The sequence below is a fragment of the Denticeps clupeoides genome, chromosome 2, assembly GCF_900700375.1.
Source record: "Denticeps clupeoides chromosome 2, fDenClu1.1, whole genome shotgun sequence".
In the NCBI taxonomy this organism is placed as follows: Eukaryota; Metazoa; Chordata; class Actinopteri; order Clupeiformes; family Denticipitidae; genus Denticeps; species Denticeps clupeoides.
In genome coordinates, this window is record NC_041708.1 from 38,526,244 (window position 1) to 38,549,490 (window position 23,247).

A 23,247-nucleotide genomic window follows, 5' to 3' on the forward strand; every position below is an offset into this window, starting at 1 on the left:
ACCCTGCCCACTGGCCTGTAGCCAATCAGCTTTCAACAGACAGCCCACATCAAAAGTTCCATGCGCCGATTTATTCTATTTTACGTTTTGTTTTGTTTTTCTTCGGTTAAGAGAACAGCAGCATAGAGGTCAAAGGGTCAGGGGTCATGACCAGAGCTTCAGTACATCTGAAAATGTCGAGATTTACAGGTAAAAAAGAGAATATTGCAGGTTCTAAATGGGGGGGGGGTAGTAGCCTAGCGGGTAACACACTCGCCTATGAACCAGAAGACCCAGGTTCAAACCCCACTTACTACCATCGTGTCCCTGAGCAGGACACTTAACCCTGAGTGTCTCCAGGGGGGGACTGTCCCTGTAACTACTGACTGTAAGTCGCTCTGGATAAGGGCGTAAATGCTGTAAATGTAAATGTAAATTGTGATTTACAGATCTGCAGATGAGTTGCATTTGCAAAAGCTCTTTCCTGAGGTGAGACAAAACTGTTTTTCTGAGGGTCACATATGCTCTCTCGCTCTCTCTCTCTCTCTCTCTCTCTCACAGCCACATGCACCTGCTCTTATTAATTACTCCCAGTGTGGCCTTGCCGGAAGCTTCCTGATGTCAGCTTGTTCTCTCCAATCATTTCCTCTTTAAAGAAACACTCACTCACACACACACACACACACACACAGCCAAGCACTGAACCACAGGACACGTCACGTCTTCCTGCTGCCAAACGTGACGTACGGTGCACAAATGAAGCCACACCGGGCCAACTGGGACAACCGTCCAGCACAAAATGGACACAAAATGGACAGAGAGACAGACAGATCTTCTCCAGCTTCACATGAGCTCATGCAGGAGAAGCAGCAAGAATTCCATCTGAAGCCCGCCGTCCTCACTCTCTTCCTGCTTCTATTTTTATCCCCATCATAACACACACACACACACACACACACACAGACACACACGCACACACACAGACACACACGCACACACACACACACGTTCTGCCTTCTCCCTCGTTCTTGATTTATCTGCAGACGCGAGCGACTCGCCTCTCGTTGTAATTGAAGAGGCGCCCGAGCCGCTCGGGATAAATTTAGCGGCGTGTTCGGGGCTGGGGGATTGTGGGTATTCAGAAACGCCGCTCCGCCAAGGTCACCGTCCGGGGACACAGTCGTCACCTGGAGCGGCCGTGACAGACCTCCCACGTGCAGAGGTCGCGCCCCCGATCCTGTTCTTCGCCGCTAATTGCATGTTAAAGGGAACTAATTAGCATAATTACAGCAGCGTACGCGGCGCCGCCGAATAACGAAAGGCGGGGCTGGGTCAGAGGGTGTCGCCCACAAGGTCATTGTCGAGCAGCCCCGGGGATCCCCAGGACCCGGTCACGAGGGGACAGGAGCAGCTGTTTCAGCAGGCTGCCACTGACAACAGGGGACCATGGGAAATCCCACAATGCCGTGGGGTCAGCGCGGTGTTACGGGGACCGCTGGGCTGAATTACATTTCCAGCATTTACCAGACGTCCTTTTCCAGAGCGACTTACAGTCAGTAGTTACAGGGACAGTCCCCCCCTGGGGACACTCAGGGTTAAGTGTCCTGCTCAGGGACAGGATGGTAGTAAGTGGGGTTTGAACCCGGGACTTCTGGTTTATAGGCGAGTGTGTTACACACTAGGCTACCACACACTACTACCTGATTAGTCAGCAGCGTGTAGAACACCAATAAACTGTAATAATTCTGTATCTGACGTCTCTTGGTGCAGAATTACAGCCACTTTGATCCAGTCCCACAATGAGATTTCCCAGGATGCACCGTTTCACCGTCTGTAGCTATATATGCAAATGAGGAGAAGAGAGGCGGGACCAGGAGGAGAGCGGCCTATAGGAGTTGAAATTACGTCATCAACACCGTCCACCAACCACAATGTATGGTGCAACAATTGTTGTAACCGTGTAACCGTGACATCATAAGGGGACAAATACCGGCTCCGACCGTCTGAACAGAGAAGCAGAACGACCAAAACCCTCTTTACACCGACCGCCATTTCTAGCCGCTGCAGGACCGTAGACAGGCCGGGGGGACCACACGTCAGGGGACCAGGCGGTAAAAAAATCCACCATCAGCTGATGGTGAGATGCACAGTTTTAACTAGACTGGATCCTGGGGTCCAGGTCATATTTATCATGAACATCCCTCGCCACGTCACGCCCGGTTTGTGCCACCACTGCACCGTGGGCGCGGTCTTGTTGGTGAGCTGCAGGTGGTGGTCTGGTAGGCGGGTGACATGGCTGGCCGTTAAATGGAACTTTTTATACAGATAAACTAGTTAAAACCGGAGCGGGAATATCTGTTCGATACGGGGGGGGGGGGGGGTTTACATGGTCTTCATCATCACAGGCTCCTCCCCTTTGTAAAGTTCACCTTCTGGGTGCCATAAATAATTCCAGGCCAACTCAGAGGGCGCGGTGGGTAGTTCGTACCGGAACGAGGTGAAATGCGGGGTTACGTGACACATCCGAGCTGCCACCGGTGACACGTCTCCAGGTTGACGTCCACGGCGATGGTCAGACACAACACGATATTAATATCCATCACGCAGCTCCCCCCTCGGGGACTTTAATCCCGGACCGTCTTCAGTAATCTCGTACAGAGATGTCACTGGAAATGGTTCTGGAAATTCAGCTCAGCGGTTCTGGTCCCGGACGTCACGCCACGTGGTCACACGCAGCGTTCACAATACAGCCACAATACAAATATGTCCCCTGCCACCACCGGGTGTCCCGTCACCATGTCATGGCATCGAGGCTAGATGAACGTTCTTCCATGATGACGGCGTGACCCGGAGATGTAGTATCGGGCCATAGAGGACCGTCCAGCAGGACGGGGACCGTCCAGAACGTTCGCCCGAGGCAGCCGCTCTCCGTCTTTCATTATTTATTCATCATTCGTATCGACGGGCAGGTGATCCGCTATTTCCTCCCGACACAGAGTGTGTGTGAGTGTGTATGTGTGTAAGTGTGTGTGTATATGTGTGTGCGTGTGTGTATGTGTGCGTGTGTATATGCGTGTGTGTATGTGTATGGGTGTGTGTATATATGTGTGTGTATGTGTGCGTGTGTGTATGTGTGTGTATATGTGCGTGTGTGTATGTGTGTGCGTATATGTGTGTGCGTATATGTGTGTGTGTTTGTGTGTGTATGGGTGTGTGTGTGTGTATGGGTGTGCGTATATGTGTGTGTGTGTTTGTGTGTGTATGGGTGTGTATATGTGTGTGTGCGTGTGTGTATATGTGTGTGTATGGGTGTGGGTATATGTGTGTGTGTTTGTGTGTGTATGGGTGTGTGTGTGTGTGTATGGGTGTGCGTATATGTGTGTGTGTGTATGGGTGTGTGTGTGTATGCGTGTATGTGTGTGCGTGTGTGTGCGCGTGTGTATGGGTGTGTGTATATGTGTGTGCGTGTGTGTATGTGTGTGTGTATATGTGTGTGCGTGTGTGTATGTGTGTGGTATGTGTGTGTATATGCGTGTATGTGTGTGTGTGTGTGTATGTGTGTGTATATGTGTGTGTATATGCGTGTATGTGTGTGTGTGTGTGTGTGTATATGTGTGTGTATATGCGTGTATGTGTGTGTGTGTATGTGTGTGTATATGCGTGTATGTGTGTGTGTGTGTATGGGTGTGCGTATATGTGTGTGTGTGTGTTTGTGTGTGTATGGGTGTGTATATGTGTGTGTGCGTGTGTGTATATGTGTGTGCGTGTGTGTATGTGTGTGTGTATGTGTGTGTATATGTGTGTGCGTGTGTGTATGTGTGTGTGTATGTGTGTGTATATGCGTGTATGTGTGTGTGTGTGTGTGTGTGTGTGTGTGTATGTGTGTGTATATGTGTGTATGTGTGTGTATATGTGTGTGTGTATATGTGTGTATATGCGTGTATGTGTGTGTGTGTGTGTGTGTGTGTGTGTATGGGTGTGTGTATGTGTGTGTGGTTCAGCCAGAAGTAAATTCTTTACATTTCAGGTAAAACCACGACTCTCAGAACACAGAACTGTGAAGTGGATCTGGTGACATCACACGTGACATCATCAGGTGTCGTTTGCTCGACTTTGTGCCCAAGTGATCAGTACTGAAGCGGGAGGTCTGGTTTCATACGAATATCGATCCAGATCTCCGTGACACGTGGGAACACTAGACGGCGGAGGACCGGGTCGGCGCCTACATGCACGCACCGTCACCGGGCTGCGGACCCCGCCCTGTGGGTATTTTTAGCAGCCAGGACGTCACCAGACGTCACCAACGTCGTCCAGGTCCCTTCATCTCTCACAACATGGCAACGTGTATATGTGTGTGTATATGCGTGCTTCTTCTTGGTTTAATGCTGGATGAAGGGTGTTGAGGCAGGTGTGTGTGTGTGTGTGTGTGTGTGTGTGTGTGTGTGTGTGTGCGCGTATGGAATTACACTCGCTTTTCTCTGCTCGCCACACATCAGCGCCTTAAAAAACCGTCACGGCCTCCCCGGTGGCCTCTTACCTGAAGTCGGGGACGGAGGGAGCTTTGAGGCCGTAGAAGCCTGCAGATAAGGTCAGCAGCCAGCGTGGGAGCAGGACGCCGTTCCTGCACTCCAGGTAGGGCGAGGACCACCTGACGTGGCTCTTGTCCAGGACGAAGGTCTCTCCTGCCTTGAGGGACGCGTCCAGCGACTCGATGTCGTGGCTCTGCACGCGCCGCTGGAAGTGGCCCTTCTTCTTGCCCCTGAAGTCGTGGAACCAGCCGGCGTCGGGGCCCCCGCTGTGGTCCCGCAGGACCACCTCTCCGCCCTCCCTGGTGGCCTGCAGGAAGACGCCGGCGTCCGGGCCCAGGGCCACCGCGGCCCGCTGGATCCTGGCGTCGCCCTCCAGGACGCTCCGGACCAAGGCGTGGTACCACTCCGCGTCCGGCCGCAGGCTCCGCTCCCGGGACCTGTTGGCCTGGAGGACCATGTTGAGGAAGTTGGCGGCGTGCGTCACCGCGTCCAGCACGCCGCGCACGGCTCCGTGCGTCCCGCCGGGGGTCTGGAGCTCGTACCTGCGGGAGCAGTTGGCGTGCGTCAGCGCGGAGGGCTCCCCGGAGCGCAGGAAGGCGGCGACCGGGCGCGACAGGCGCTCGTCGGGGCGGCGGTTCGGTCCGCCGCTCGCTGCGAGGAGCCCGGCCGCCTGCAGCAGCAGCAGCGCCAGGCGGAGCAGCGGCGTCTCCATCGTCGTCGGCGCGCAGTCAGCGGCGCATTTTCACCTGTAGATATTTCCCGCGCCGGCCGAGGAATAATAATTATTATTATTATTAGAATTAGAATGAAACCAGAGGCGCGCCAAATTCTCTCTTTTTATTAGTATTTTTTAAATAAAAAGTGACGTGATCGGCGCGCAGGAGCGTCTGCGTCTCCGGCTCTCCGTCTTCCCCCGACTGCGCGGCTCCTGCACAACGCACGCCGCGGCAGGAAGCCCGGAGCGCTGCGCCCCCTTCCGGCCGCGGCGCGCAGCGCGTCCGGACCAAGGCCCGCCCCCTCCCGCGCCTCATTGGCTCCCCGCGGGTTCCCCGGCGCCGCGTATGGCCGCACGGGCCGTCGATCATCTCGCCCGGAAATCTCGCGATAGGTGCGGCTGCGAAGGAGCGGAACGGCAGCCTGCTGCTGGAAACCGCTGCTTTACCGATAAGGATCCCGAGATTTATGAAACTACCACACATTCCTCCACATTTCCACCTTCCTGGCGAATTAATCGTGAACCGGAAGTCGTGAAAGATGGTGCAGTGAGTCACCGCCTCGCCAGCACCCCTTCGGTTAAGGAAGCGGCCCCGTAATCAGAAGGTTGCCGGTTCGAATCCCGATCCGTCAAGGTGCCACTGAGCAAAGCACCGTCCCCACACACTGCTCCCCGGGCGCCTGTCATGGTGCCCACTGCTCACCAAGGGTGATGGGTTAAATGCAGAGGACACATTTCACTGTGTGCACCGTGTGCTGTGATGTGCTGCTGATGTGACAATCACTTCACTTCCATTGGCTCACACACAAGAAATAATGCACACCGGAAGCTCAAGGTCTCATTTTCAGCAGGTTTTTATTGAAATAGCAGGGGTGCGAGCAGCTTAATGGACGGTAAGCTGGTTCTTGAAGACGGCAGCAGCTCCGGCCTGCAGTAGAGATGCACGCTGCAGCCCGGAAGCGTCTGGTTCGCCAGCCTTCCCCAGATCAGATCGCCCGCGTTGGGGGAAGACAGGCGTGCGATGGCGGTGACAGGGGTCGCCGGGGGCCGCGAGCTGCAAAATAAAACTCTCTGTGCGATATTTCATCACCAAAGATACGTCAAAGCAAGACGGCACCAGTTCCATGATCGGGTTCTGAAATGTGAACTTCATGGGCAGTCCGGGTCCAGCCACGCCCTCGTGGGAGCTGTACCATACTGGATCACGTAGGTCTGCTGTGTACTGATGGTGTCGGTCAGGACGGCTCGATTGTCGTAAATCAGAACGTTCCTGCTCAGTAAAATGTGTTTTTGTGCCTGAAGACCCTGGCTGACGAGATGGTTTGGTGTTTTCTGGCATTTGGTGGAGCCGCAGGAGAATAGGGTGAGGAAGACAGGAATGAAGGTGACGCTGTGAACGAGTCCCAGCATCATGACGAGGAACACGATCTTGAAAACCGTGCGGTAGATGTAGTTCTTGGAGGTGGCCAGCACCACCACTCCAATAATGGTGGACACGGCCCCCTGGACCACCGGGTAGCCCAGGTGGAAAAGAGCATCGGTGACCTTCTCATTGGCCGTCTCTTTTTCGCTGGACACGAACGCATAGGAGATGTGGGCCGAGAAGTCCACAGTGAAGCCCACACACACGACCAGAATGATCATGGATATGGTGTCCAGGTTGACCTCCCACAGAGCCATGAAACCGGTGACCCCGGTCATGACCGAGCCGATGGAGAGGGTGACCCAGAGGGAGCAGAGGGGGTTGGGAATAAGCAGGAGGGAGGTGAGCAGCATCACGGCGGCGGTGAGGGTGATGCTCTGGATGGTGCTCAGCTTGATCACGTCATATTGATCGAACAGGACAAAGACGGGGTGATAAACCAGCAGGCGGGTCGCTGGACAGGACTTCGCCGTGTCCCTCAGCCCGTTAAACACCTTGATTTCCATGGAAGCGTTGGCCACGTCCATCGTCTGGATGAAGAATCGAGAAGCTTGGACTTTAGAGGCCGTTACATTAACATCCAACCGAAGCTCAGGGAAGACTTTAAAAAAGAAGGATAAATTGTTCATGAAATCGTGTTCATCGTTTATGTTAAATCCAATTTTCCGTGAAAATTCTTGGTAGATGTCGAGCCACGAGAAGAAGATGTCCTGACTGACGAAACTGAGCTCCTTAAACCGGTTTAAACAGGCGGCGAGTTGTGACGTTCGGTTGGGATCCCAGTATGGAAACTCCTCTCCCACTATGACCATCACGGTGGGGCCAAAGGTGGTGAAGTGTTTCTTCTCGTCCTCATAGTAGCTGATGAGATACGAATCGTCCGCAGCTAAATTCCTGAGGTCGGTCCCGTCCTGAATGTGGAGACATCCGTAGAGCGCGGCGGCCAGGTACCCCACGTACAGGACGAGGACGCACGCTTTGGTCCATGGCTTGGTCAGCAGCGGCCCATAATGCTGTTTGAAGAAATGATTGACAGGCTGCTCCTTTTCCCTCCCGGTCGCTTCGTCGAACGCGCCTCCGACGCAGCAGAGCGCGAAGGTCGCGGAGCTGCCCGCCGGCCTTTCGGTCGGGACCTTCGCGCAGGTCAGCCAGTGCCGGTTCGAGCCCTCCCTCCGACCGTTCAGGGCCAGGAAGGCGCCGAAGAAGGTGACGTTGTAGAGGTAGCAGAAGAAAATGGACGTGCTGGTGTAGAGACAGAAGGCCTGGACCGACCGGAAGTCGGTCATCAGTCCGACGTAGAAGCCGATGATGTCGGTCACCGTGGTGATGGTGATGGACATGGCTGCTTCTTTGTAGGTGTCGGCCATTCGCTTTGGCACCGGGTCGCTCACGGCCGTCTGCTGCCAGTTGGAGATCATGATGAACATGTCGTCCACACCAATCCCTGAGAAGTACGAGAGAATTCAGGCCACAGTTTAACGCCCATACATCATCTGGACAAAAGTTATGAAACCAAATGGATCCCTGCATGAGCTCCAAAGCATTTAGGTGCAACACCAACTAAAAAGTCACAGAGTGGCATCAAGTAAAGTTTGGACACCTTCTCGTTTGACGTGTTTTCTTTATCTTCAGGACCATTTACGTTGGTAGAGTCTCACTGAAGGCATCAAAACTATGAATGAACACATGTGGAGTTCTGTACTTAACAAAAAGTGGAGACCTGACCTCCACAGTCACCGGACCTGAACCCAGTCCAGATGGTTTGGGGTGAGCTGGACCAACAAGTGCTAAACACCTATGGGAACTCCTTCAAGACTGTTGGAGAAGCATTTCAGGTGACGACCTCTTGAAGCTCATCGAGAGAATGCCAAGAGTGTGTAAAGCAGTAACCAGAGCAAAGAAACTAGAATATAAAACATGTTTTCACTTATTTCACCTTTTTTTGTTAAGTACGTAACTCCACACGTGTTCATTCATAGTTTTGATGCCTTCAGTGAGAATCTACCAACGTAAATGGTCATGAAGATAAAGAAAACACATTGAATGAGAAGGTGTCCAGACTCCTGGCCTGTACTGTACATCCATGGTGCATGGACTTTATCATCAATGTGCCGCTAACCTCTGAACTTCCAGTATAAACATGAAGACCACAAAGTCCCAGGTTCAAACCCCACTTACTACCATTGTGTCCCTGAGCAAGACATTTAACCCTGAGTGTCTCCAGGGGGGGACTGTCCCTGTAACTACTGACTGTAAGGCACTCTGGACAATGTCGTCCTTACCAAGTATGAGGAACGGCGAGTTGACCACAGTTATGACAAAAGGGACTCCGATGTACAGCATGAGGCCGAAGCTGGAGAGCACCGCCAGTCCTGCAGACAGAACCCCGACCGACGCCACCCACACCTTGTTCCTCACGTTCTCCAGCCTGAGGCACAGCAGAAACGTCTGGCTTGAGATCCTCGCGGCGCATCGCACGTCACCCCGCATCGCTGCTGCTTACCTCAGACAGGACATGACGGAGAAGACGATGACCAGAGCGTAAGTGATGGAGAACAATGGGATGCCATCAGGCGTGTGCTCCTCAAACTCCTCCTGCCGGGACAGTGACGTGAAGTGAGACACCTGTGAAGACCAAGTAAGCAGCTACTGAGGTTGTAGACGAGAATCATTCTGAAGATACTGGCTCGTTGGTTCCTTCATCTTTTCTGGCTGCAACGCTCACCCTGATTTGCTGGTAGGTTCTGTTGGAGGACATCCAGTGGTGGAACGTCCTCAGCCACAGGCGGGAGATGTCCGTGTCCTTCAGGAAGAAGAAGAGCCGGACTGCCCGGGCGCTCCGGAGCGACTGCGTCTTCGACCGGTCGACGCCTCCGACCGCCGCGCCGAGGAACGCTGGCCGACCTCTGACCTCATGCACGGGAAAGGAGATGTTGACCTGCTCGATCTTCTCTGGCTGGTGCTCGATGATGTCTAAGATGTCGTTGGACAGGCAGCCGGCTCTGGTTCTGGTGCAAAGCCCCTCGTATTTAAACACCTTATCAGAAGAAGTGACAGAGATGCTCCTTATTTTACCGTTGAGGTCAACGATTTCCTCAAATGTGGTCTTTTTCAGAATGTTGTCCTCATCTGAAGACGTAATGATGATGGAAGCGTAGATCCCCTCCGTGTCCAGCCGCTGGACTGAGAACATGGAGGCGTCATGTGGAAAGTTCTCCTGGACGAACCTCCTGGTCTCCTTTGACCGGCCAGCGGTCGGGGTGAACTGGCGTTCGATGTCGTTGTCTTCTCGGTCCCCGAGGAGGTACAGTCCCCCTCCCAGACCAGCGCTGAGCAGAACGGGGACCGTCAGGAAGCAGACGGGATAGGACCCGACCAGGTGTCCCAGCTTGTGGAACAGCAGCGCCAGCGGCTTCTGGACGCAGTCGGTGCGCGCCATGGTGTCCCCCACCTTATCTCGCCGGCTTCTATTTAACCCCCGCGGGGGGCAGGTCCACGCGCGGGAATGAGGAAACCGGAGGGTTAATTATTACTAACCGCCGTCATTTGGGGACTTTTGTCTTTCTAGCGGCACGATGGCCGATGACGATGAGTCCCGGGACCTATCGGCTGCAGGATTTACTGGCATGGCGGGTTTGTCACACGCTGCTGGCTGTAGTCCTGCTGCAGTGATGTTTTGTGACAGATGCCACCGTCTCTCAGGGTCCTGGAGGAAAGGACGCATCACGGGATCAATTGCATCTGTCAAAATGCATCAGTGGAACCAAAAATCTCCTTTTCAGCCGTCATAACCAATTTTAAACCCAAGCGGGAATTTCACAATGACTGTTTGCTGTGTCGATACAGCACGAATAAACACAGAAATATTCAGGTCCCCGCGAGGTCCCCTCCACACGCTCCACCGCTGCCCTGAAGGGTCGGGGCCTGTCGGTCTGTGTGTGTGTGTGTATCTGCATGGTGTGCCGTGGCCGGGACCCCCGCAGAAGCTTTTATCGGGGAAGCAGGCCGGACCCCGAGGCATCTCCAGCACGCTTCTTCATCTCGTTCCATTAAAGCGCATTAAGGAGGAGAGGAGCAGCACGGAACCTGCAATTATCCCTGCCCACTCGACTGTACAGTCCACCCACTGCAGCACAACAGCTGCGTCTCACACACACACACACACACACACACAACCCGTCCTGATTAATTAGCTCGTCTGCATCGGACCAGTTGCACAACTCCAGCCGGTGGCTGCGGGAGCGAGAAAGTGTGTTCAGGGTGTGGAGTTTGTGGAGTTGTGCAACGGAGAGCTGACACGGGCAGACGTGACCATTACAAAAGGTGCCGAGTTTCCCCATTCAAAGGCCTGAGTTAATATCCGACTCCCTACCGCATGACCTTTCACCTCCACGTCCTTCATACATCCTCCTCACGAATAAACTCAGAAACCAAAACCAATGTACAATTTTATCAGGTGCCTGCATGAGTATTATTTAAGCTCGATTTAATTTGGAACATGCCTTTATTATCACTTTTCCTGGATCGTATAAAACTATGTGTATACTCACAAGATCTCTTATTTATGTGCACCAGAAGACTTTGTACAACCTATAAAGTTTTCTGCTTGTGATTGCTGTCTTGACAGCGCCCTCTGCTGTCAGTATAAAGAAGATGACATTCCACCCCTGGCCACATGGGTGCGCTGTGGGGACGCAGAAATTTATTTCCCATCAACCACTCGCTGCTGGAAAGGGAAAGAATGAGAAGGAAAGTGGATGGAAATAAAAGTTCACATGTTGCTTTTCCTTTCAAACGTGTAAAATTATTTTAATGGGCTTGACAAAAAAAATCCAGTCATTCAAAATACATCTGTTAAAAAACAAGAATAATAAATGGCACCCTAACTGTCCTCAGTAACCAAGAACATGAGGCACTTCCATTCTCTTCTCTTCAGCGACATCACGCCGCTGGTGGCGGAGTAAAAGTCCGGTAAACCGTCCGAGGGGACGGGCTGTCGGGGACAAGTCCTGTATGTATATTTTACTCAGACCTGGAACTACGCTGCAAAAATAAAACTCCTTCCGACAGCCCGCAGGACAGAAGTCAAAGTCTTCAAGTAGAGACACGACGTATGTACACGGTTTTTCGTGCAACGAGCAACATAACCAGAACATGAATACATTCCTCATACGAGATACTACAGGTAGAACCGGGTTCCTACAGAAAAGGAGCTTCTCTCTCGCCTCTGCAGGGAAGTCCTTCATCGCCGTACCGGGCTCTGAGGTCAAGAGAGGTCAACTTTTCCGGTTTGTTCCAGTACGAGAGAGAAAAATCTCTTAAACTCCAGTTACATTACAGATACAGTCCTGTACACATCAAGATATATACAATTTTATAGAATATATTTATATATAGTTTATAAAAAAAAATCTATAATGCTTCATTGTATTTACATATGTAACAGTATGGTTCTCTCTCTCTCTCACACACACACACACACACACACACACACACACTTCACAGATACTGATAAAAGCGCGAGCGCACCACCTGCGCTCCAGACAGCTTGTGCGGATGGGCGTCCCCCCCCAGGTTGAGTCCAGCTTTGGTTTTGGCCTGTGAAGCCGCCCCGTTGGCCGGTTCCGGCTCCACCGCCGAGGGCGGGGCAGGAGGCGTGGCTCTCCGACACACGCTGTCCCTTCTGTCCTCATTGGCTGGCGGCGCGGGGGACCCCCCTCGCTCACGGGCGATCCAGTCCCGGATGGACAAGTCCTGCGAGCTGCACTTGGGCTTCAGGCGGTCCACGGCGGACAGCTCGGCCGCCTGGGCCACGCCCCCCTCCTCCCGCCAGTCGTGAATGGCCGACAGCTCGGCAAAGTCTCCCTGACCGGCCATGGTGTGGCGGCGGCGGATGTTCTTGTTCTTCTTGCTGGCCCTGCGGGTGAGGTCTGGAGAACGGTTCTTCGGGGAACCCACTCCGGACATGTCGTCAGCGGAGCCCCGGAGGCGGAGTTTCACCCGCTCCGTGATCTTGATTCGCCAGGCCGACTCTGAGGCGGGGCCGCTTGTTGTTGTTGTTGTTGCGGCACGCTCTGATTCGCTACGGGACGAGGAACTCAGACTTCCTGTGGAGCGTCCCCTCCTCATCATCTCCAGCACCCGCGACAGCCGCCTCACCGATGATGACCCTTCTCGACCCCCGCCGCTGCTGGCTCCGCCCTCCACTGACGAGTCACTATCGGTCTTCTGCCACAGGGACCGCCTCCGAGAGAGCGTGTCGCATTCGAGCAGCCTGTGGGAGGGCAGGAGGCGGAGACAGTCTTTCCCATCAGCCCCTGCGCGGGCTGAACCCGCGCGGTCCGTGGTGATGTGCTCGGCGGACAGGGTGGCGCCCCCGCTGGAGAAGTACGGGAAGTCGCTGTCGCTGTCGGTCTCCACGGGCCGGCCCTCGCTGACCAGCTCGCTGCGCTCGTCGTCCGCCTCGTCGCCCCCCCGGCTCTCCGCGGCAGAGCCCGCCTCCGGGCTGAGCATGGCGCTGGACTCCGCCCCCGTGGGGAAGGTGTTGGAGGAGGTGGTGGAGTAGTCGGAGGTGACGGAGCTCACCTCTGTTCCGGCCGGCTCCAGCCACGTCCTGGAGCCGCCCCGAGGCCCCGAGGCCCCGGAGCTGGTGGTGCCCAGGTCCGACGTGGGCTCGTCCAGCTGGGAGGGGGCAGGAGCGCGGTGTTTTGGGGACGGGGAGGGAGATGGTGTCGGTTTCTCTCTGCGGAAGAACGAGTTCCTGTGCTCCTTCCTGCTCTTGGCCGTCTTTTCTCCAGAGACGGGTCCTCGGGGCTGGGGTCCGGGCGGGGCCCGCTCCCCGGCTGTGGTGGTGGTGGTGGTGGGCGGCTCCTCCGGCTCCGTGCAGAACACGGCGTCCAGGTCGTCGTCGGAGCTGCTAGGCTGCGCTTTCTCCTTGGGCTTCTTTCGTTTCCGGGTGGCTGCAGCAAAGATGGAGGAGACCAGAAGGTCGCGGCTGGACGGGTCCTTCCCCGAAGCCACACAGCCCTGCTGAGGACAAGCAACAATGAGTGGACGGAGTCAGCAGATGGACATCAGCGCTGGCTGAGCTACGGGGCGGAGCAGAACGTACTTCACCTGCACGTCTGCCAGCAGGGGCCGGTCAACAGAGAAAGCGTTAGAGCCCCGCCCACCCTGCCCCGCCCACAGCACGGCAGAAGCTCCACCCTGAGCGCATTCACCCCACTACCCAGCCAGAGCTAAAGCAGCCTCACGTTCCAGCGACATTCCAAACGCTCAGGGAGCGTCCACTCAGTCCTGTCCACAGCCACACCCACTCACCTTGGACTTGGCAGGATCACTATTGGCTGAATCTGGGGGGGAGAGAGAGAGAGACGACAAAACCAAACGTTAAGGACTGTTTGTGCACCGAGGTCAAGGGTCATGACCCCATTACAGAAAAACAGCAAGAAAAAGGGTGAAGAGCGAGGGAGGGAGACGACATATCCGCAGGATGAGCGGGTGAAAATGTGATCATGGGCGTGGAGGTGAAACTCTGTCCATGCATGGAGAAGATGGAGGAAGTGCTGTCATGGCAACAGTGAGAATCGGACGTGATGGCGGGGGTCAGAGAGGGGCTAGCTACCGAACACGGACACAGACGTACTCCTGCTCCACCCATTTAACGTGTTTCCCCCCGGAGCCAAGCCCCCCTGCACACCCCCCGTGGGCGCGGCAATGATGGGTGATCGGGTGGGGTCGTGGTGACTGGGGGGCCATACCGTGCTCTCTCTCCTGCTGGCCGGCTTCAGAGAGGGGAGCAGACAGAGTGGAGAGAGTCTTTGAGACGGCGGCGCCGCTCTCTCGCCCACCACACACACACACACACACACACACACACACACACGCGCGCGCACACGCGCGTCCAGCACAGCTCACCCACGCCGCCACAGTACCCACAATTCTCCGCCTTTTCAAAGGACCTGTGGGCGGCGGCAGATTAGGCAGCTGCACTGGGGACAGCAGTCGTCCTTCTTCCTACAGTTCCAGCTGTCCATCACTGACATTACAGAGTCCATCAGTGACATCACGGCGTGATAGACTCCGCCCACTTGGCCTGTGTCAAGATCAGTATGTGTGAATGCTGGGAAAGCCGTTAGGACACGCGACAGAGGGGCGCTAGAGATCGGCTCGGTGGCGTTTGTTGGATTTTACCCTCTTGGGGAAAGAAGATGCCGAGTTAGTCAGAAACAGACAAGGTCAGGGAAAGGTCACGAAAAACATTCCCACGCCATTCCCACATTCCCATTTTTAAAACTCATTCATGCTGAAGCAAAGGAAGAGAAGCTGCTTCCAAGCCACGTCCAACCACATTCAGTCCCCCCGAGCCCACCAGCGTTACCTGACACTTCCCCCGGGGACGTGCCCGTCCTGCCGATGTTGGTCAGCAGGTGGTCGATGTTGGGCACGGGCTGCGACTCCACGGCGCTCTCCTGCTGGACAGACGTCTGGGACGCGGAGACACAAGCTTTAAAAATGCGAACTCCACAGAAACATGGTGAAGAGAGACAGACAGAGATGCCCACAGGGCCGATACCCACCACCGGGTCCTCGGTGTCCTCGTCAGTGAAAACCCAGTCATACTGCAGGGACACAGAGAGAGAGAGAGAGACGCTCTGTTTACGGAACTTCACCACTCAGCGTCCCTCCTGATGCGAGCGACAGGGTCTCACGTGCTGTATGAGGGTCTCCACTATCTTGTACTGGTCAGGCATGTGCGTCACCATGTGCGTCATGTTGTCCTCGGAGGTGCGGACCAGCGTCGGGCCGAACACGATGGCCAGGTTGCGTGGTTCCATCTGAGACAGAGAGAGGAAGCAAGGCTGAAGAACCCAGACGCCGCGTTCCACAGTGGCCGCTTCAGAACGGCGGAGGAACCTTGTTTTTCTCAGAGTTGTCCGCCACGGTTTTGAGGTGCGCCGAGAGGAACTTGAGCGTCTCGTAGTGGTGGTCTGGGAGCTCATGCAGCTGAAAATGAGATGTTCTTTGATTAAATTGCTGGAGCAAGGTCCTTGTCCCTGGGGATGTTTGTTAATTAAGAGGAGAAAGTAATGAGGACATGAGTCCTACAGCGGTAATTAAAGGCCAAACTCACCAATCTCTTCAAAACCTTCAGCCTCTCAAGGGGGTCCTCAATTCTGTTGGCCTCAATAAAATCACCGTACCTTTCTAGAGAAGACCAAATGATGTACCGCTGTCACTCAGGTCCAAATGTATAAATAACCGTTCATATTGAAATGCTGTGTAATATAAATTATTACATTAAAATGTACCATTGGTGAAGAGCGGTTCTGGAAGCTTCCGGAAGAATGACTTCAATAAACTGCTGATCACATTTAGGTCCCTCCATTTCTGCCAGAAAAAAACTCAGATTTCAGCAAATAGAATAAAGGTGACGTGTGAAGGTGTGAGGACGATGATGGTAGAAGTGGTGACGTGTGAAGGTGTGAGGATGATGATGGTAGAAGTGGTGACGTGTGCAGGTGTGAGGATGATGATGGTAGTGGTGGTGACGTGTGAAGGTGTGAGGATGATGATGGTAGAAGTGGTGATGTGTGAAGGTGTGAGGATGATGATGGTAGAAGTGGTGACGTGTGAGGGTGTGAGGATGATGATGGTAGAAGTGGTGACGTGTGAGGGTGTGAGGATGATGATGGTAGAAGTGGTGACGTGTGAAGGTGTGAGGACGATGATGGTAGAAGTGGTGATGTGTGAAGGTGTGAGGATGATGATGGTAGAAGTGGTGACGTGTGAGGGTGTGAGGATGATGATGGTAGAAGTGGTGACGTGTGAAGGTGTGAGGAAGATGATGGTAGAAGTGGTGACGTGTGAAGGTGTGAGGAAGATGATGGTAGTGGTGGTGACGTGTGAAGGTGTGAGGATGATGATGGTAGAAGTGATGAAGTGTGAAGGTGTGAGGATGATGATGGTAGAAGTGGTGACGTGTGAAGGTGTGAGGATGATGATGGTAGAAGTGGTGATGTGTGAAAGTGTGAGGATGATGATGGTAGAAGTGGTGACATGTGAAGGTGTGAGGATGATGATGGTAGAAGTGGTGACGTGTGAAGGTGTGAGGACGATGATGGTAGAAGTGGTGACGTGTGAAGGTGTGAGGACGATGATGGTAGAAGTGGTGACGTGTGAAGGTGTGAGGATGATGATGGTAGAAGTGGTGACGTGTGCAGGAGTTTGAGGAAGATGATGGTTGAAGTGGTGACGTGTGAAGGTGTGAGGATGATGATGGTAGAAGTGGTGACGTGTGAAGGTGTGAGGACGATGATGGTAGAAGTGGTGACGTGTGAAGGTGTGATGATGATGATGATGGTAGAAGTGGTGACGTGTGCAGGAGTTTGAGGAAGATGATGGTAGAAGTGGTGACGTGTGCAGGAGTTTGAGGAAGATGATGGTAGAAGTGGTGACGTGTGCAGGAGTTTGAGGATGATGATGGTAGAAGTGGTGATGTGTGAAGGTGTGAGGACGATGATGGTAGAAGTGGTGACGTGTGAAGGTGTGATGATGATGATGATGGTAGAAGTGGTGACGTGTGCAGGAGTTTGAGGAAGATGATGGTAGAAGTGGTGACGTGTGCAGGAGTTTAAGGAAGATGATGGTAGAAGTGGTGACGTGTGAAGGTGTGAGGATGATGATGGTAGAAGTGGTGACGTGTGAAGGTGTGATGATGATGATGATGGTAGAAGTGGTGACGTGTGCAGGAGTTTGAGGAAGATGATGGTTGAAGTGGTGACGTGTGAAGGTGTGAGGATGATGATGGTAGAAGTGGTGACGTGTGAAGGTGTGAGGATGATGATGGTAGAAGTGGTGACGTGTGCAGGAGTTTGAGGATGATGATGGTAGAAGTGGTGACGTGTGAAGGTGTGAGGACGATGATGATGGTAGAAGTGGTGACGTGTGAAGGTGTGAGGATGATGATGGTAGTGGTGGTGACGTGTGAAAATGTGAGGATGATGATGGCAGAAGTGGTGACGTGTGAAGGTGTGAGGATGATGATGGCAGAAGTGGTGACGTGTGAAGGTGTGAGGATGATGATGGTAGAAGTGGTGACGTGTGAAGGTGTGAGGATGATGATGGTAGAAGTGGTGACGTGTGCAGGTGTGAGGACGATGATGGTAGAAGTGGTGACGTGTGAAGGTGTGATGATGATGATGATGGTAGAAGTGGTGACGTGTGAAGGTGTGAGGATGATGATGATGGTAGAAGTGGTGACGTGTGCAGGAGTTTGAGGATGATGATGGTAGAAGTGGTGACGTGTGAAGGTGTGAGGATGATGATGGTAGAAGTGGTGACGTGTGAAGGTGTGAGGATGATGATGGTAGTGGTGGTGACGTGTGAAGGTGTGAGGATGATGATGGTAGAAGTGATGACGTGTGAAGGTGTGAGGATGATGATGATAGAAGTGGTGACGTGTGAAGGTGTGATGATGATGATGATGGTAGAAGTGGTGACGTGTGCAGGAGTTTGAGGAAGATGATGGTAGAAGTGGTGACGTGTGCAGGAGTTTGAGGAAGATGATGGTAGAAGTGGTGACGTGTGCAGGAGTTTGAGGAAGATGATGGTAGAAGTGGTGACGTGTGCAGGAGTTTGAGGAAGATGATGGTAGAAGTGGTGATGTGTGAAGGTGTGAGGACGATGATGGTAGAAGTGGTGACGTGTGAAGGTGTGAGGACGATGATGATGGTAGAAGTGGTGACGTGTGCAGGAGTTTGAGGAAGATGATGGTAGAAGTGGTGACGTGTGCAGGAGTTTAAGGAAGATGATGGTAGAAGTGGTGACGTGTGAAGGTGTGAGGATGATGATGGTAGAAGTGGTGACGTGTGAAGGTGTGAGGATGATGATGATAGAAGTGGTGACGTGTGAAGGTGTGAGGACGATGATGGTAGAAGTGGTGACGTGTGAAGGTGTGAGGACGATTATGATGGTAGAAGTGGTGACGTGTGAAGGTGTGAGGACGATGATGATGGTAGAAGTGGTGACGTGTGCAGGAGTTTGAGGAAGATGATGGTAGAAGTGATGACGTGTGAAGGTGTGAGGACGATGATGATGGTAGCGGTGGTGACGTGTGCAGGAGTTTGAGGAAGATGATGGTAGAAGTGGTGACATGTGCAGGATGATGACTCTGGACTCTCACATCGTCCTGAATGTCAAGATCTCCCATGCCCCGGTTGAGCTCTTCCTGCATGTTGGAGATGGCAGCGTTGTTGCCAGGTACCCTGTAGATGCCGGTGTAGTCAAGACCTCTCTCCTCCACCAGTTTACAGCACACCTCCACAATCAGAGGAACAAACTGCAAACACACGTTCTGTTATGTTCCTACAGGAGGCACAAGTCCCACGTGGTGTTTAGGGTCAGGCTCTTACCCGATTGGTCTGGGCAGGTGGGCAGTCATCAAGACGAACTCCAAATGTCACCCCCGCTGGCACTTTCTTCTCAAACGGCTTCCTCATCAAAACCGGTATCCCTTTCCTCCATGTGCCTTTATCTTTGGGAGGGCTGGTCTCGTCTAAAGACAGTCATGTCCCCCGATAATTACAACCGACACGGGTCAAACCCCACATGATACAGAACATCCAACCGGCCGAACCTTTGTGCAGAGCCTTCCTGTCCTGCTCCTGTTTGGGTGACTGAGGACTCTGGGACTTGGTGTCGCCTTTCCCACCAAGCAGAGTCTGCCTGATACTGCGGGACTGTTTGGGTGATGGTTCCATCTTGCTGCTGGGTGGACTGAGGAACATTAAATGTCCTTTAAACACCAGGCCTCGTAAGTCACACTCAAGTTTGAATTTAAAAGTGCGTCTTTACCTCATGAGCGTGTTGTACTCTTTAATTTTCCGGCTAATGAGATCCTGGCTGGTGACTGCGGCATTCTGGAAAGGGAAACTCTGTCAGAAGAAGCCATGGTGCTCCTCTATTCCTCTGAATCGCAGTCTGGCAGTACGGCACCCACCTCCTCATCCACGTTGCTGTTGTCCTGGATGACTCTGATCCAGGACAGCATGTCCTCCCGATCCTCGGCCTGGAACAGGTACTCGCAGTCGGAGGTGGTCAGTCGCAGCACGTTCTTACGCTTGGTGTCGCTGTAGGAAATGTCAATCAGACAGGCCTTGATGCTGATCGACAGGGGCTCATCCTCCACCTGGATGTTGGCGTGGGCCACGCCCTCTTTTCTGTCCTTATAAAGGTTGAGGGTGTGGCCTCTGAGCACCACGTACATCTGTTTCCAGGGCCGCATGCCTCCACCCCCCCACTGCAATCACACAATAAACCAAGTGGCTGAGTGATGAACATGTTTCAGAGGGTAACGTATTATTTATTCCTAACGGATGAAGAAATCCCATTTCTTAAAAAAGATAAGTGGGAAAACATCCCATATGCGGGAAAGGATGTCACTGCATTTCAGAAGGTTCAAATTACGGACCTGCATCGAAATGGGATAAGAACTGTTCAAGCTGGAAATATCTTAGCAGAAAGGAATATGGAGATTTTGAGATTTGGACTGAACTTAAAGCATTTCCAGACACACCATGCAACATGAGCTTAGAAGAGTGGTCAGAAGAAAACTACTGATCCTGGACACAGGAGCAATGGAAAAAAAAGTCATGTGATTCAGTACCATAATATGGCAATAAAATTAAGTAGGTAGAGGCCACCATAACCACTGTTTAGGCTTGTGGTGAACGTACCTTGCCCTTGTCCGAGTTCAGCTGGCGGAAGTGAAGCAAACCCTCCTTCGTGGCATCACTGAACACATCTGAGGACGAATCCCGCCTGGATCCAGAGTCTTCTGAAGACTTGTCCACAGGCTGCATCACACGAGAGGAGCATCACAACTGCAGCCCTGTACTCCACATTTACCCTTGCTGACAGGAGATCTACGGGCAACACCAGTAACTGAGTTCTGGCGACTGAGCGGGTTTCTCCAGCGTTTTCATCTAGTCTTCTAAAAGCTCCCTGTGAAGATACTGCCTCGTTAGGAGACCTCTCTTCATCCCTTTTCCTTCCTCTTAATCTCTTCCAATCTCCGTCTTTGGGAGAACACAGGAAAAGTGCAGAGCAAGCGAAGGAACACCCACCCATGAGCTAAAACCGTACAGCCATCCACAAGAAAATACAACAGGACAGGACATGCCATCAACAGGACATCAGGGGGACAATGTTGGTTCTTCCACCACTCCACGGCCAACTTCAGATTCTCATTTGCCTTTTTCTGGCAAGCTAGGTGGATTATGTTCTTCACTTGACCTGTCAGCGGGCTTACGGAGAACCTGCAGAACTCTACTCACCAAACCACCTGTTGAAATCATGTAAATCTTTGGGTCGGGTCGGGTTGGGTCAGGCTTTGGTCTGTCCGCAAACACCAACTTCTGGTCTTTCCGTATTATCCGCTGCTTGTACGTTTCGCATGTTGTACATTTTGTTATTAAAAATGAATTGTTTAATGAAATGTTAATTTGATTGGCAATTCTCGGTCACTCATTTCTTTGCCCTCTTAGTTCAGATTAAAGAGCTGTGTTTGTCGGGTCTGGTTCGGATCACGTCCACATCCGAACCTGTTACACACTTCCAGTACAGTACTGAGGGCAGAGCAGCGGACCGCAGGTTACTGACCTTCCTGAGTCCCCGGAGCCCCGCGATGGCCCTCAGACCCCTCCTGAAAAGCACAGACGGGGTCAGACAACCTCACCGCGTCCTGGTGGAATGCTGCTGCGGTGGAGCCCGGACCTACCCTGCCCTGCCTTCTTCTCTGTAGTTGTCCAGGCCTTCGTCGTAGGACTTGGAACGCTCAGTTTTGCTCGCAGAGTCAGAACTCAGGATGGTCAGACGCAGAGAATCTTTTCGAGGACAATAAGAGTAAATTATGAGAAAGGCTGAGAGACGCCCGGTTGAACACCGATCGGTAAAGGGTGGCTCACCGTGGTCATGTGACAGCTGCCGGCGAATCATCGGAGAGGGGGATGTCGGGCTCGGGGGGATGGTGGTGATGACAGGGGTGCTGGGGGTGACGGAGATGACTGCGGAGGCGGGAATGTGAGGGGAGTCGTGGTCGATACTCGGACTGGAAGGCTCGTCTATGTAAGAAAGAGCAAATCATTTAGCACAAGACTGAAGGCAAGATGCAGCGCTGCACGCTAAATCTGGGGCGTGTTCGCAGGTGAACCCTCAGGATTTACATAAATAGAGAAAACGAGGGAGAAGAGGTCACATCAGCTGTCTATTCCTGAGTACTGTGATATACAGTACAGGCCAGAAGTCTGGAGACACCTCCTCATTCAACGTGTCTTCTTTATCTTCAGGACCATTTACGTTGGTAGATTCTCACTGAAGGCATCAAAACTATGAATGAACACATGTGGAGTTATGAACTTAACAAAAAAAGGTGAAATAAGTGAAAACATGTTTTATATTCTAGTTTCTTTGCTCTGGTTACTGCTTTACACACTCTTGGCATTCTCTCGATGAGCTTCAAGAGGTCGTCACCTGAAATGCTTCTCCAACAGTCTTGAAGGAGTTCCCAGAGGTGTTTAGCACTTGTTGGTCCAGCTCACCCCAAACCATCTGGATTGGGTTCAGGTCCGGTGACTGTGGAGGTCAGGTCTCCACTTTTTGTTAAGTACAGAACTCCACATGTGTTCATTCATAGTTTTGATGCCTTCAGTGAGAATCTACCAACGTAAATGGTCCTGAAGATAAAGAAAACATGTTGGACTTTCAGAGAAGTAATTTCGGTTTGGTTGGTCAGCATCTGCATAAATCCGCCCTTTTCTGTAATTTATTCCCAACTTGGATCCCTTGTTGTCGTACTGCATGCAGCGTAAAAAAACCCCGAAACGCTTCGTAAAAGAGCCCGGCTCCACTGCTGTGTGACCGTTTCTGGTTTGATGATCTTTATCTCTCACAGTCCAAATGATTTGAAATGAGTTCAAGTGTGAAATAAACTTCCCGTGAACTGTGTCAGTCATTCATGGCAATCAAGAACAACACACAGGGCAACAAGCGTTCCATGCACACACACACAGGTTGCGTGCAATACAAACTTCAAATTCATTTGAACCACATGACTTTATCAGCATGGAACCGCTGCCAACCAGGAAAAACTGGCCTGAAACGTCTCGTCGCAAACATCTGATCATAAGTGTGTGTGTTGTGTCTCAGTAAAGATGCGAATGGTAAAGCTGGGTGGTTCCCAGCTGCATGGACGTCTACCCAGAATTAAAATGCCTGCAGTAGCTGAGCTGGAACTGTATAATCAATTCATATTTGAATCGTTAACAAGCTTTCGGTGTTCGGAAACGATTATGGTGTTCGACAAAAATTAAGGATGATCAGATAACCAGACAAGATGAATTGCTTTATCCTGCAGGAGGTGATAAATAACATCACTTGAATCACATCTAAAGCTGCTATCGGAAATACCGCAGTGATCTCATGCCGTCTTAACATGCCATTAATCTTGGCATATTTCGCATGCCAAGGTAAGCAGGTTATTCAAGTTCTGTAAATGATCAAAAATAAAAAAATAAGGCCTGTGTAGATTTGACTGGAGCATC

General features: G+C 52.5%; 3 protein-coding genes across 12 annotated transcripts in view; all 3 read right to left on the reverse strand.

Annotated features, from left to right (window-relative positions):
* Window positions 1–5,434, reverse strand: part of gpr158a (G protein-coupled receptor 158a) — a 39,516-nt gene extending 34,082 nt beyond the window's left edge. For both annotated transcript variants that reach the window (XM_028969890.1, XM_028969891.1), the window contains exon 1: window positions 4,517–5,434. In XM_028969890.1, the coding sequence (XP_028825723.1) occupies window positions 4,517–5,220 (704 nt within the window). In that variant the 5' untranslated portion in view covers window positions 5,221–5,434. The remainder of the gene's footprint in view (window positions 1–4,516) is intronic.
* A 938-nt stretch (window positions 5,435–6,372) lies between these two features.
* On the reverse strand, window positions 6,373–10,085 carry LOC114774957 (patched domain-containing protein 3-like). Its single transcript, XM_028966435.1, has 4 exons — window positions 9,372–10,085; window positions 9,150–9,271; window positions 8,929–9,074; window positions 6,373–8,090 (listed from the first exon to the last, which is right to left on the reverse strand). Exons 1-4 carry the CDS (start codon window positions 10,083–10,085, stop codon window positions 6,373–6,375), a joined length of 2,700 nt encoding a protein of 899 aa, XP_028822268.1.
* Window positions 10,086–11,428: 1,343 nt separating this feature from the next.
* Window positions 11,429–23,247, reverse strand: part of arhgap21a (Rho GTPase activating protein 21a) — a 45,160-nt gene continuing 33,341 nt past the window's right edge. For 7 of the 9 annotated variants that reach the window (XM_028969884.1, XM_028969886.1, XM_028969883.1 and 4 more), the window contains 17 exons: window positions 21,613–21,768; window positions 21,426–21,531; window positions 21,308–21,350; window positions 20,383–20,502; window positions 19,647–19,946; window positions 19,502–19,566; window positions 19,284–19,423; window positions 19,060–19,202; window positions 18,831–18,986; window positions 15,958–16,036; window positions 15,780–15,853; window positions 15,563–15,652; window positions 15,358–15,483; window positions 15,226–15,267; window positions 15,027–15,132; window positions 13,967–13,998; window positions 11,429–13,675 (listed from right to left, as the gene is read on the reverse strand). In XM_028969884.1, the coding sequence (XP_028825717.1) occupies window positions 12,146–13,675; window positions 13,967–13,998; window positions 15,027–15,132; window positions 15,226–15,267; window positions 15,358–15,483; window positions 15,563–15,652; window positions 15,780–15,853; window positions 15,958–16,036; window positions 18,831–18,986; window positions 19,060–19,202; window positions 19,284–19,423; window positions 19,502–19,566; window positions 19,647–19,946; window positions 20,383–20,502; window positions 21,308–21,350; window positions 21,426–21,531; window positions 21,613–21,768 (3,308 nt within the window). In that variant the 3' untranslated portion in view covers window positions 11,429–12,145. The remainder of the gene's footprint in view (window positions 13,676–13,966; window positions 13,999–15,026; window positions 15,133–15,225; window positions 15,268–15,357; window positions 15,484–15,562; window positions 15,653–15,779; window positions 15,854–15,957; window positions 16,037–18,830; window positions 18,987–19,059; window positions 19,203–19,283; window positions 19,424–19,501; window positions 19,567–19,646; window positions 19,947–20,382; window positions 20,503–21,307; window positions 21,351–21,425; window positions 21,532–21,612; window positions 21,769–23,247) is intronic. The other 2 variants (XM_028969889.1, XM_028969881.1) reach the window with 1 other exon arrangement.

Coding starts and splice junctions, on each gene's coding strand:
- LOC114774957 (XM_028966435.1), bottom strand. CDS start 10,085: ATGGCGCGCACCGACTGCGTCCAGAAGCCGCTGGCGCTGCTGTTCCAC. Junction 9,075..9,149: donor TCCGTCATGTCCTGTCTGAG/GTAAGCAGCAGC, acceptor GCTGTGCCTCAG/GCTGGAGAACGTGAGGAACA. Junction 8,091..8,928: donor CTCGCCGTTCCTCATACTTG/GTAAGGACGACA, acceptor CGTACTTCTCAG/GGATTGGTGTGGACGACATG.